This window comes from Hyposmocoma kahamanoa, unplaced genomic scaffold (genome assembly GCF_003589595.1).
Source record: "Hyposmocoma kahamanoa isolate Upper Pololo Valley unplaced genomic scaffold, ASM358959v1 209, whole genome shotgun sequence".
NCBI lineage: Eukaryota > Metazoa > Arthropoda > Insecta > Lepidoptera > Cosmopterigidae > Hyposmocoma > Hyposmocoma kahamanoa.
Window position 1 is genome coordinate 303,821 of NW_020653730.1, and position 13,718 is coordinate 317,538.

Here is a 13,718-nt window from a genome sequence, read left to right on the forward strand (position 1 = left end):
CAGTACCAGCACCCGGATATGTACCAGCAGTACCAGCACCCGGATATATACCAGGACCCGGATATATGCCAGGACCACCAGGACCCGGATATATGCCAGGACCACCAGGACCCGGATATATGCCAGGACCACCAGGACCCGGATATTATCCAAACAGACCACCACCACCAGGACATTCATACGGATCCACCAGAATTAGGGTTAGAATCCGCATACACGTCCCTTTTTCTAATACCGGTGGTTTAATTACGACGTTTGTAGAAAAGTTACGCCCATTCAGGCGGTACACGGTTATTAATTCCGCCGGCTAACCGCGTACGGTGAAGGAGTCCACAAGCATCGATATTTTGCCTTTCCAGCTCAGTGTTGTAGTTTAAACCTCTTCGAAAGCCATCCGAGTGGTATCGATATATTGTCATTCCAACTCTACAAATCACTGCTTCTACTAATTATTTGTCACACTTTTGACCATCTTACCTTTATATTATTTGAGAACATCAGCCCAGTGTACTGGATTTTCTGTCTTTCTAACTGTCAAAATTACTGTTTCCATTAATTGCCAAATACCTATTTGACGGTATTACCGTTAATAACATAGTTTGTCGTATTGTTGTTTGTTAATTTCAACTCGTTCCACCTCAGTGTGTTAATATCAGACACGAAGTTCTTCAGTTCGTGGTTCTTTCGGATGCTCCAGCTACCATATTCATTAAGAGCAACATTTGCAATGTAAATAAAGAATATATTGTATTAAAAAAAGGACTTCTCTGTACAATGATTTGGCGCACAATCAAGATTGTATAGAAAAGCATTTTTTTATTGCAATTGTAGAAAGATATTACACGGACGAATTGAATAAGCTCGAAGCTCAATTGTGTTGTGTTTACAAGGTTAGTTTTAAAATACTTTAACAACCTCGCAGTACTATATTACTAACAAGGAGCCACCTGGAACGCAATGCAGTAATCTGGTCGCCTCATTAAGCGAAGTACAAAATTATGTTAGAGCGATTCAAAATAAATTTACACGACATTTATATGCAAGAATATAATGGTGTTTACCCCTTTTATCCACTCGTGTATCCAAGTTTGTTTGTACTCGGCATGGTTGGTTATAATAGACTAGAAGTACGTCGAAACTTCGCATTAGCTTAAATTATTTTTAAACTACTAAGAGGGTCAATTTTTAACCATAGTGTGACGGTGTGATCTCCGTACATCGTCTTCCCACCATTTTATCGCCTTTCTCCGGTTCCTGTTCCACTCGTATTTAAATTAATATCCGATCGCGGCAGCGAACACGTCTTCTCTTCTTATTTTTTAACCGACTTCAAAAAAGGAGGAGGTTCTCAATTCGTCTGTATGTTCTTTTTTTTGTATGTATGTTACGCGATAACTCCGGTGTTTGTGAACCGATTTTCATGATTCTTTTTTTGTTGGAAATAGGGTACTTCCATAGGGGTCCAATTTCATTTTGAAGAAAAGCATCCACCTCGAAGGGTGGCTGTTCACCCATGAAGATTCATTTTTATAAATAGCGCCTAACTTTAATTTAGGAGCAATTACTTTAATGGTTGATTTTGCTATTTCTCCAATTCATCGCGTTTTTCTCTCGATATACTTTGAGTAGTGAGAACCGATTTTTATTATCTCCAGTGTCAAGTCCTGTATAGTGACGAACTAGGTGATATTTCAATAAAACTTAGCAAATAGACGTAATTCCACGTACTTTTGAGGTCGGTTTTTTTAGTACTCTGTACTGAGATAATCTTTTTACCAGTTACTAAAAATCTCTTGTGCGATAAACATTTTAAAGATCATAAATATTGTTAAAACCGGAATAAATACTTATATAACTGGTTTTATTACCACTAGTTCTTTACCCTTTTGAATTTTGAACTTTAAACGTGTGGAGGCAGTCGAGACTGCTACACTCTGCTGGTTACATTACAATCCTGCTGAACAGTCTACAGAACTCCACCAGCACCAGTAGCGCTCTTTCAATAGTATACTAGAAAGGGTGTCTTTATGCGTGCCGAATGATCACGCAAGGAGGCGACGAAAACCGTGGTTGTTGGCAGTGCCACGCAGCCTGATTAATATCAGGCTGCTGGCTCACCAGAAGGCCCCGCTCACAAGAGCTTTGTGATGTTGCAGACAGAACGGACTTATTTTCATGTACTCTGCTTGAATTCACAAGGATAACACGTAAAGTAAAAAAACAAGGAGTAGTCATTGACTTACAAATAAATGGACGACGGGTCTAATACAAACACCACGAAAAAAATGTCCCAAGTCAACCTATTTAAACGTACTGACATGTAAAGGAATATGAAAAAGTTAAAACGTTGAATTTAAATCGTAATGTCATCGCAGTACTGTCTAATTTTGCTTGCTTCGCTGTCAGTCGAACAAACGAAGACTAAAGCGTGAATGACGCTCTGTATACGATTTTAACGCCCTATAAGTTCGGACACTTTTTAGCGCGGACCCGACGTCCATATAATTGTAAGTCAATGGGAGTAGTTCATTATTTTTTTTATTTTTTTTATTATGGATTTAATGTAAGACATCTAGATATGAATTTTCACATTACCGCATTGGTTATAACTGTATTGGTAGATGTAAAGTTTTAAATAATAAATTAAACATCACTTTGTTCTATGAATTTTCACAAAATATAATACATTCATCACGTTATTCTTGCACTGTCTGACAGTTTTTAAATCTGTGTTTGGTAGGAAGTAACAGTATGTTGAAGGGTCCTCCCGGGGCGTGTCGATTCATAAAATTTATTTATGAATCGGCACGCAATTATAGATGGCGGGTTGTATTTCGCTACGACTTCCAACGTGTCAATTGGAATGAAAATTATTTGTCAATACGAATTTTTTAAATACGGAATTATCTTTTACAGTCATTGACTTACAAATAAATGGACGACGGGTCTAATACAAAAACCACGAAAAAAATGTCCCAAGTCAACCTATTCGAAATTTAAATTGTAATGTCATCGCAGTATCGCGCTGTCAGTCGAACAAATGAAGACTAAAGCGGAGTTTGGCGCTCTGTATACGATTTTAGCGCCTTACAAGTGCGGACACTTTTTAGCGCGGACCCGACGTCCATATAATTGTAAGTCAATGTTTCGATTCGAATAGATTCGTGTTCGAAATGATAGAGACGTGTGTAGGGTAAAATGTTTTGATGCATTGTTAGTCTTCCAGGTAGCAGTCGTTTTACTACCGACTGTGGGAAGTAATATGTTGTTTTATATGTCGACTATTAAGCAACACTCGTCCACGCGCATTTTGTTCGTTTACTGACATTGTTGGCGGTAGACAAGATTTCTTTCTTGTCCGGCGTCGAGGTATTGTACACAGTTCATGTGTAGAAACGACACGAATTCTTGCATAGACCCGGCGATTTTTCTTAGCGTGGACACGCACACTGAGGGTCGGAACACATCGCATCGCAAACATCTACAAGCTCGCACGACTCATCGCAAAAACTTGCGAATTGCTCCGCGCCGCGCTTTCCTGCAATGTTAATCGTCGTTGTGTTTGTTTCCTATACTTTTGTCACGGTGTGACCTCCTTACACCGTCGTCTCACCTTTTTGTATCGCCTCTCTCCACTTGTATCCTATCATTTTTATTTTACTTGCATTTAAATTTGAATTGTTCCATCTTCCTTCGCTTTCTCATTTTGTTTTCGTACTCGACCGCCACAACAGTCGGAGCTGTTTCAAATTCCATCATATATAATCGCTAATTTTGATTCGTTACTACGTTTATAATCGTCATTAAATAAGCTAAATCATGTGTAATAATCTATAACAGTCTACAGCCTTCATGTACCTATATCTGTAATTCAGTTACTCGGCCCATTTAGGGCCCTTTCGTTTTATTTTACTTCTTTTAATATATTTTGTGGACCGAAAGTTTCCCGTTTCATTGCCTTGAACCTGGTCACAGCTAGTTAGGGTTACAACCCTTTCACTTTCTTGTCAATAACAGTAGTGCAATACTCTTTTTACGATCCATGTCGCTACCTATACTCTAGCCAAATTCGAAGTAAAATAAATGTCAACAAACAAAACCATATGATTTTTAGGGTTTTCATCTCAGATTCTTTCACAGTTCCCCCAATTCAATTAGATTATGGATAATGCTAAATCTTGAAGTCTTGTTTATAATGAATATTATTCAACAAATGTTTCAAATCACCTGAAAATGATATAAAAATGACCAGTAATTAATTATTTGCAAAACTGTGTCATCCCTAGTGACTTTTTGATTTAAAGGGAGTGATCGTAAACATTCGAGTTCTGGTGGTAATTCAAGTTCAGTATCGGAAATAGATGCTGGATGATACAATATGTAGTAAATTAATATCAAATATAGTAATTAGTATCAAGTATTTTGTAAACTTTATAATAATTGACCAGGTAAGTATTCTACTTAACCCAATTACCTACTTACCTGTTTAAATTCCAATTACGAGAGGTGGGCGTGGGCAGAGCAAGCCTTAATAATGAGCATTGAAAAAAAATGTTCTTTTCCTATGCATCTTTGGTTGCCTTGTTATTAAACATTCTACATCGATTTGGCTAGAGTATACTTTAACAAAAACATTCGGTACGTTCGACGATTGTCGAAGATTCTTTCGAGATGCCTTGCCACTTAAAATCGCGTCGCAACAATTCGCGTTTTCTTCTTGAACGTAACCAAAAGTTTTATATGTCTTTAGCTTCATATGGATATGTGTTTTGCAGGTTCGCGGCGGACCACGAAGCCATGGTATCTCGCCGGGTGCAGCCGCTGGCATCGGTGCTGCCGGCCTCGCCGCTGGTGGCCTTGCTGGTCTCGCCGGAGGCACGATGTTAGGCCGACATTGGCACGATGAACTTGTATGTTGATATTGAGATTATACCAATATGTCGTTAACCGCTTCTGAAGCAGAGGCCATATGGATTTGGACAAGCTCGCATCTCTGAGTTTTTTGGAATTTATGTGCGAAAGTTAATTTAAAAAAGGTAACTTCGTAAATGGAAAATTTAACCAGGCTGTCTTGTCCTGTCCAGGGAAACCGCCAAAGCGATTGACTAAATCCAAGGCGAGGACGTAGAACGTACTTAGAGTAATGGTTTTTCAAGTATTTGTTGATTATAGGAAGCCGTGAAATACATTCCCGGACACAGTTCGAACCACCTTGCTTTTTTATCCTAATCAAATTTTATATAAAAATATAGTTTTTAGTTTTTTTGGAAGAAAAAGTTTTCTCCGATATTTTAAATTCAAACTTTCAATAGGGACTTATGGAAATTATGTTTAGTATGCTAGTTTCAAAGCTGCATAATAGTTCTTGATCAATCAAGCATTGTTTAAGCTAAGCATTTAATATTGAAAAAGCAGGGGAGTCGAATTATGTGTCCGGGAGTATATATAATATAGTAAAATAATACCAGAATAAGATAATTAATTCCTTTATTTAATACGTGTTTCAAAAAAAAGATGCTCCGGAAACCTAAAAAACAAACAACCATTATAGAATATTTTTATAACATCTTCCAAGGTCTTAAGAATGATCATGCCTTTGTTTCCTAAATCAGACCAGAATCGAGAACTGGTGAAACAAGTGAACATCACTAATCGTAAAAACTTGACCAAAAACACGAAACGGCCGTTTCACAACACTGCATTCAGCATTCATAGCCTACCAAGGAAAGATCACAAGTGTACCGCACCAAGTAAAAGCCGCAATGTATTACGAACATGCGGCATACACTCGTTTACATATTTGTTTTAATAAATTTTGCTTATTCTGATTACAAAATTACATAGATGTGGAAGGAAACGTCTCTGTTTGTTTATCTTCTCACAGCTGTGGCGTTTTTGCGGTTTCTGATGGCACAATTAGGCATGTTTCGCGTTCTAGACTGATGCCGAGGCAACTAATGCCGAATTTACATTGGGTACGAAACGTACTTCATGCATTTCCAAATTGATTTCACGAAACTAATTTCAATACACACACATGTACATTTTTTGCAACGCACAAAATGTTGTTACACACATGTTACTGTATAAAATAAACAAAAGAATGTCTTGAAAACGACAACGTTGGTGGATGCAAATGGTTATCAAGAAAGCCTGTTGGTGCATCGAAGCTAATATCTGAACTAGAAAATGAAACACTCATAGCTGTAAAAATTGTTTTCGAATGAATAAACAACGTTAATTTTTTTATTAAATAAAGTCTCCCACAAAGATACAACTTGTCGAGAAGCATTATCAGTAAAACTGAAGCTTCAAACTACCCTAGTTTCGCATTGCATTTACACATTGTATGATTTACACAATGAAATTAATTGCATGTCACTAGTTTTACCAAAAATTTTATCAAAAGTTTCGCGCGACCTACGACACTATTTTTTTTTATAACATTAAGAGGGAGCAGAGGAAAAATTCATAATCTTCGATTTGATTTTAGAGGGGTATATCCACTTTAAAGTTAAAAATAAAATATTGTATGAGTAACTACACAATATATTCAAGCATAGACACTAATCAGAAACATAAAACAATAAAGTTTCCTCGATAGATACAAATCACGGAATGACCTCTAATTTTCACATTTTTTCGATTCATCCTCGAAATGCTACAGGTTATTAGGACAAAAATTAGATAATTAATTATATTTATGCATGATCGAGAACTGTCATTACGGAATTTTTTATAATCCCTTTACTTTTAGAGTTATTCCGCTAAAACGAATTTGGTACTTTTAATGCGCAAAATTCAACATCTCCTGTCGCATGTCACGGGAATTTCAGGCATATATTTGTCTCACAAATGTGGGCGGAGCCAACGTCAAAAATTTTTTGGCATGCTCCTTCTTAATGCATGCGTTATAAAATTAGATGCTTACACGTCAAATTATACGCTAAATTAGTGTCATAAAATTAAGTTTCGTAATTTAAATTCGGCTTACGCGTTTATAGCTTACATTCGGCACGCGAAGTAGGTACATTTGCAGCGTTTAGTTACATAATAATGTCGTAGAATTTTATAGAGATGTACTGAATAGACATCCGTTGTTTATCAGCGGTTTTCGTCTTTAACGCGTTTATTGACTAAAAACAAAATGCGAATCAATGTCGCATCGAACACGACTATTTTTATCATACAAAGTGATGGGGCGAACAAGTTGTGCGCCTGGTTGTAAGCGACACGCCTGTCCATTGATCTGAAGGGGTAACCTATCACAAAGTCGAAATTTTTTTGTCCGAAATAACGTTTGTTCGAATTTTCATTACACCGAAAACCGAATTATAACGAAATAGTTGTTCTTTCAGGATGTGTTGAATGTTCATCGCAAAGACACGGTTAGGTTAGGTTGGGTTTTAGTGGCGTAGGCCCTTTAGCCTGGAGGGAGAGTCCCCACATAACGCCTTTTTTTTTGTTGATCCGGGGAGTCTGCTTACAGATACCTCGGCCTCGCGGGGGCAGAGCCGGGGTTATGTGGGACTGGGCTGGACCCTGAAGGGGAGCAGCCCGACCGCACTAAACCCCTGGAGTATTCCTCCTCTGCGCTGCTTTTGGGGTACGGGTACGCTGTTACATTCGTCCGCGCCCCCACCAGCGGCTGGCCGCGCCCTGCGCAGCCCCTCCCCGAGAAGGGACACATCGGTGTCTCCCCTCGCGGAGGACAGAACGAGCGGCAATGACACACCGACACGTCTCTCCCCCCGCGACCCTCCTCCCAACGCGCATCCGCGCGGTCCCGCTGACCAGACGAGCCCTCCTCCTCGGGCCAGCCTATCTCCATCGGCCGGCCCCGTGGGTTCCTCTTAGCTTCACCGCGGGATGAAATCGACCACAGCTACTAGAGCCCCCCCGCCACGACAAGGCGGGAACCCCTTCGGGGGGGCCTCACATTACCCCTGAGTCTCCCTGGGCTCTATCTAGTATCTATAAAGATTTCCCCCCGTCAAAAAAAGAAAAGAAAAAGGTTTAAGTTTGGTTTAAAAGAAAAAAAGATTTTCCTCTCAAAATTACTTTCGAGGTTATGAAATTTCGACCAAACGTTATTTCTGGAAAATGTCATTTCGGACTACTCATAGGTAACCCATCCTGAGACAAGTTGACAAGTTCCATGTGCCTGTAATTTCACCAGCACTCTCAGGCTGCGGATCCATAAAAAATTTACGAGGTAGTTAGGCTCTGCGAGGATATGCAGCGGCGTTGTGAAATGGTGTTCCTCCAAAGCTGTGCGCGGGTGGGGTGCGGTGTAGTGGGGTGAGCGGAGGCTACGGCGATCTCGCTCGCCTACCTTTCACATATTCCTCGCTCGCATGACTCGCATTCCTCGCACACATCTTTTTTTGTATGCACAAATACTTTGCTCCGCTAGTGAAATTAAGTAATCGATAAAAGGTGGATATTTCCACGCACACCGCCTAGCTACCTCGCAAATCTCTGGTGGAAACGCACCCTTAACCTTCAAAACCGGAACGCAGTAATGCTCACATTACCGCTTGGCGGCAGAAATAGGTCAGGTGGCAGTACTTCCCTGGACGAACTATTTCACAAGGTGCTCGACTGCTACTAAAACTTCTTCGGTGGCGCAGTAACCAAATACGTCTTGGCCTTGTGGTTTTGAGCTTTCTATACGACTCTCAAATACGTCTTGACCGTCTGGTTGTGAGCTTTCTCCTTTTCGGGACTTCATCGCTTCAGCGGTACCTAGGTTGTCCATCCGATCCAGTTACTTTAAAATTATGAATAAAAATTTAACAATTAATTTATACCCATTTCAGCCGTCAAGTAAGCGTGTGCTGAAAGTACAAGCACACGGGACTTGTCTCCTTTATGTCTCAGGGCGAAGTGATAGTTCCCCTCAGCTGCTTGATTTCGATGGCCTCTCCCGATCGGAAACTGCGTCTTTTCCGAGTCGAGGCGCATAATTGCGATTCACAACTGGCCGATCGGAAAATTTTGACATTTCTAATCGGAACATAAGTTGATTTAGTTGAGTAGGAATCGGGTTCATCTTCTCGCTCAGAAACCCATTAGATTTCGAGACTGCATGCAGTCGCGATCTCGGCCGTATGAATTTGATTACGACTTCACGCATTCAAACAGCAGTCAATCTGTTCGCAACCTTGTTTATCGTCCAGTCACTCCATGTCATAATTTACAACAAATAACGAAAACATTTTAGAATCAACAAGGCTCACCCGACGAACAGCCCGACGAACACTCCGACGATGACCCCGATCGTATTTTAGACCAAGACGCAAATGTTGTTGAAGAAGATCCTGATCGCCTTTATACTGGTGATGAAGATCAGATCGGGATTGATGATGATGGCCACAACGCTATGGACGACAGTGATGATGGGGGCTATGATGATGGAGGCTATGATGATGGAGGCTATGATGATGGAGGCTATGATGATGGGGGCGATGATGATGGGGGCTTTGAAGATGGGGGCTTTGATGGTGGGAGTGGTGAAGACAACGTGACTTTGTGAATAATTGTTTTAATGCGAAAGAACAATGGCAAACTCCCATATAAATTTTTGTTGACATAATTTATATGCGTCTGTTGAAGAAAAATATGTTAAAATATATAGTGGAAATTCCTGAACAAATTTTGTTCGGGGTTTACTATTCCGAGAAATCTGGAATGAAAGATATTCCAGTTTGAAGTTTTGGAGGTTATGTGTCACGTAATTGAATAAAATATATTCGGTGTATTATTATATCAAAATAATATACAGAAGCCTTAAACAGAGTTTATAGAAGCAAAACGGTGCCGCGGGCTTGTGACGTGTCAATAGTTAAGAGGAAATTATTTTGTATACTGGTATGGTCACATGGTAGTTGTAGGCATGAAGGTAAGCCATAACAAAAGACTGAGTTAATTAATACATACCACAGACTATTGCACTTGTAACTCGGACGCAAATTATTGTTTAGTGAAAAGTGCCATCTATCCCTGTTTTTGGGAACTTTTCTGTCAGTTTTACCATTTTCTCGGGTGGCATTTGGAGAAGGAATTATCTACAATATTTTTGTAATTAAGTAGTTAATCTCTTATTTTATTACAAATCGGCCGAAATTTGACATTACGTGAATTAACTTAATGTGGACCATGTCCATACGGAAGTACTGAAATTTTATTTTTAGCGGCTAGACGTCGTTCAACGTTAAGAAACTAAGAAACTGACAGTTGTAGATATATCAGTCCTGTTACATACTAATTAGTCATTAGAGTTTCTTTTAAATATGATTTTATTTCCAGGCTCAGATAGGCCGCTATTAGAATTTGAAAAATGTAATGAATTTATTTTATTCAAACTTTTAATTACGACATTTGAAGACGCTAGCGAATTCTGTTAACTATGATTTTGCCATTGTTCTTATAAATCTACGGTGGAATTATTTTAGAGAAGTTTTATTTGTTTGTATAATTGTAAATACAAAAAAATATATTATTGAGATTTTTTTGAAATAACTCCACTAGTTTTTATTACGATTATTAATACAAAGTTCAACACACAGAAACACTTTCTTGGCTGCGGTGAAGAACGTTCTAAAATCAATAGATGTCACTATTGGTCCAGAATGCCGTAAAATCCAGTACAAGGATCTTTAACAAAAACAGGAGAATTTCGACAACTCGATAACTTGACCCGTAGCTCAGTTGGTAAGAGTATAGCTACGGTGCAGTATGGTCGTGGGTTCACGTCACGTCGCGTCGGCTTAAAAAAGTTTTTCTATGCGTTCAATATTTTTATTAATAATCATTACAAAAATTATGTTCAGATATGGAATGATGTAAGTAGATTGAAGGGACAACTTATAGAATGTGGATAGATGATAAATGTGGTGAAATCTAGACTTCGTCGTATCTCTGTCAGCTTGAGGATGCCCTTAAACCAGGTCGGATTAAAAGTATCTAGAATAAACGGGCACGTAGGAAGAGACTGATGCATGATGATGAGTTGAGGAGGCGTTGTTTACCACAATGGATAAGTGTGATAAGATAATCTACAGACGTATCACTTAACCGAGTCGGTTCCTGAGGTAACTGCACGGATCGGGGGAAGTGAGTTCACATAAATTTTTGATCTCATGATAATTCCTCTCATCTCTTTAGGTGTCAAAGCTAAACCGCATGTTGTGAACGCATCCGCAACCGGTGACCGCATCTTTGATTTCTTTGGACATCATATTGTACTCCAGTGCAACAGTAACGGATTTTGCATCCGTAGACAGAGATGTGACCCATCGAGAGTAAAAGTAATTACAACTAAATAGGTGTTATATCGATATCGAGTTTTGTTCTAATTGATTCTATGGAAATAATTCGCTCGAAAATCGCATTGCAATTAATCGATATGAAAAATCGAATCGCAATGTGCATCACTTAATAGTGAGACTCCACAGCTTTTTAAGGTGGACATTGTGTGGAGTTGCCTCATTTTCGTAAAAAAAAAATGTAATATCATCATCATTCAGCCATACGACGCCCACTGTTGGGCATAGATCTCTTCCAACACCTCCACGACGATCGGTCCTGCGCTGCCCGTGTCCATCGGCCTCTCGCGACCTCCACCAGATCGTCGGTCCACCTGGTGGGGGGCCTACACACTAAGCGTCGTCCGGTGCGCGGTCGCCATTGAAGAAGCTTTCCGCCCCAACGGCCATCGGTTCTCCTGGCTATGTGCCCCGCCCACTGCCACTTCAGCCGAGCTATATCGGTTACCTTAGTTCTCCTACGGATTTCCTCATTTCTGAGTTTATCACGTAGGGAAATACCGAGTGTTGCTCTCCATTGCCCGCTGAGTAACCTTGAGCCTTCTTACGGGGCCCATAGTGAGGGACGACGTTTCTGATCCATATGTGATCAATGGCAACACACAAAAAGGTATTTTGCATTGAAATTTGTAATGTCGTTTTTCCCTCTACACCTTACTCCAACTTTCCGAGATGTATCCGTGCCGATAGGGGACCACTTGAGCTACTTGGTCTGGACTTATCGTCCAACCTCAACTTTGGGTGATACATCGAGTGCTTGCCAAAAACTGCTGCCGAAAAACTAGGCATACTTTACAAGGTCAGGCGGTACTTCACAACTGAACAGCTTTTAAATCTGTATAAAGCACAAGTTCAATCGTGTATGGAGTACTGCTGCCACCTTTGCCCATTACCAGTTAGCTGCCTTGGACTCGGTGAAAAGCAAAGAGACTTATTAACAACAATTCTCTTGTGGAGCCGGAAGCTACAAAATCTCGATTGTCGCAGAAAAGTAGCCTGCTTGTCGGTTTTCTATCGGATATATTGCGGGGACTGTGCGCAGATACTTTTCAATTTAGTTCTACCCTCACCGTTCCTCTTTCGGTTGACTAGAAGGTCCGGGTCACTACATTCTTATGTCCTTTATATACTTTCTGCTGCGTACGGCAAAGGAATGGAGTTGAGAAACGGCAATTAACAAAAAAAAATTATCAAAATTACTTTCGAGGTTATGAAAATTCGACCAAACGTTATTCTGGAAAATGTCATTTCATACTTCTGATAGGTCCCGGCAGAAACGATGAACACGGAATTTGATGTAATTCTATACATTTTTTTAAATATGTAATAGACATACTCTTGGCCACAATCTTACCTGATGTTAAGCGACGATTTGCCCGACAATGGGACGCGTTTGCCTAAAAATGTCTATTCACTCTAGCCTTGAATCGCCCCAAATTGTACTTTTCGAGAAACATCCAACATATCGTGAAAGAACAACGGCTTCGTTATAATTCGGTTTTCGGGGTAATGAAAATTCGAACAAACGTTGTTTCGGAAAAAATAAATTCGAGTTTGTGATCGGTAAAAACTCGGTTAAAACCCGGACGGGTTGATTGAGTTTCAACCCACTGCCCGTCTCTGTCCATTCGGTACCAGTGTAGTCCCGTTCTCCGTCCGTCATGCGTCCGGAACAAATACTGTCAAATATGTAATACTCCGCGACTTGATTAAAAGACGCATGATGCGAATGAAGCTTTATACTTGACATCGTATTTTAATTTGGTCGAATATTAGTTATTTGACAGTAATTGTTTCAGAGGAATGTCGGTATTAGACTCATCTGCTGAACCGCATAGTCGATGGTCGAAAAATCATTATGAAATGTGTGTGTGTTATGTGATATGCAATGGTCGGAAAATGGTGTTCCATATTTGTATATAGATACATGTATGAGATAAAGCTACAAAAAGCGGCATAGAGTTGTTAAAATCACTGAATATGAATTAATTAATATCAGCAGCAGTAGAGCAGTAATGTCAGCATTACTGTGTTCCGATTTTGAAGGGTAAGGGTGCTGGTGAAATTACAGGCACATGGGACTTGTCGACTTATGTCTCAGGGTGACGGGCGTAGTGGTGGTGCACCTTGGATCTTTGCGATTTAAAGCTCTGAGTGGCACTGTAACTGTTATGGACAGGCGTGTAGCTTACCATCACGCGCGCTACTTGATGTTATAAAAAAAAATAGAAAATAAAAAAATACTTTTTTGGAATTCCGGATTTCTGTTTCGACTTGTTTAAGCGATCACCAGTATTTTTAATAAAAAGTATTGAAATAATCTAATGTGAAAATTTTCGTTTTAAAATACGACATTTCTGCTAGTGGTTCGAATTTATGAACATCTGT

General features: G+C 39.7%; 1 protein-coding gene across 1 annotated transcript in view; it reads left to right on the forward strand.

Moving 5' to 3' along the window:
- LOC113227314 (translation initiation factor IF-2-like) overlaps nt 1-9,538 on the forward strand; it is a 10,151-nt gene extending 613 nt beyond the window's left edge. Inside the window, exons 3-5 of the mRNA XM_026460201.1 lie at nt 1-200; nt 4,776-4,910; nt 9,227-9,538. Of these exons, the coding sequence (XP_026315986.1) occupies nt 1-200; nt 4,776-4,910; nt 9,227-9,538 (647 nt within the window). The remainder of the gene's footprint in view (nt 201-4,775; nt 4,911-9,226) is intronic.
- The last annotated feature ends 4,180 nt before the right edge of the window (nt 9,539-13,718 follow it).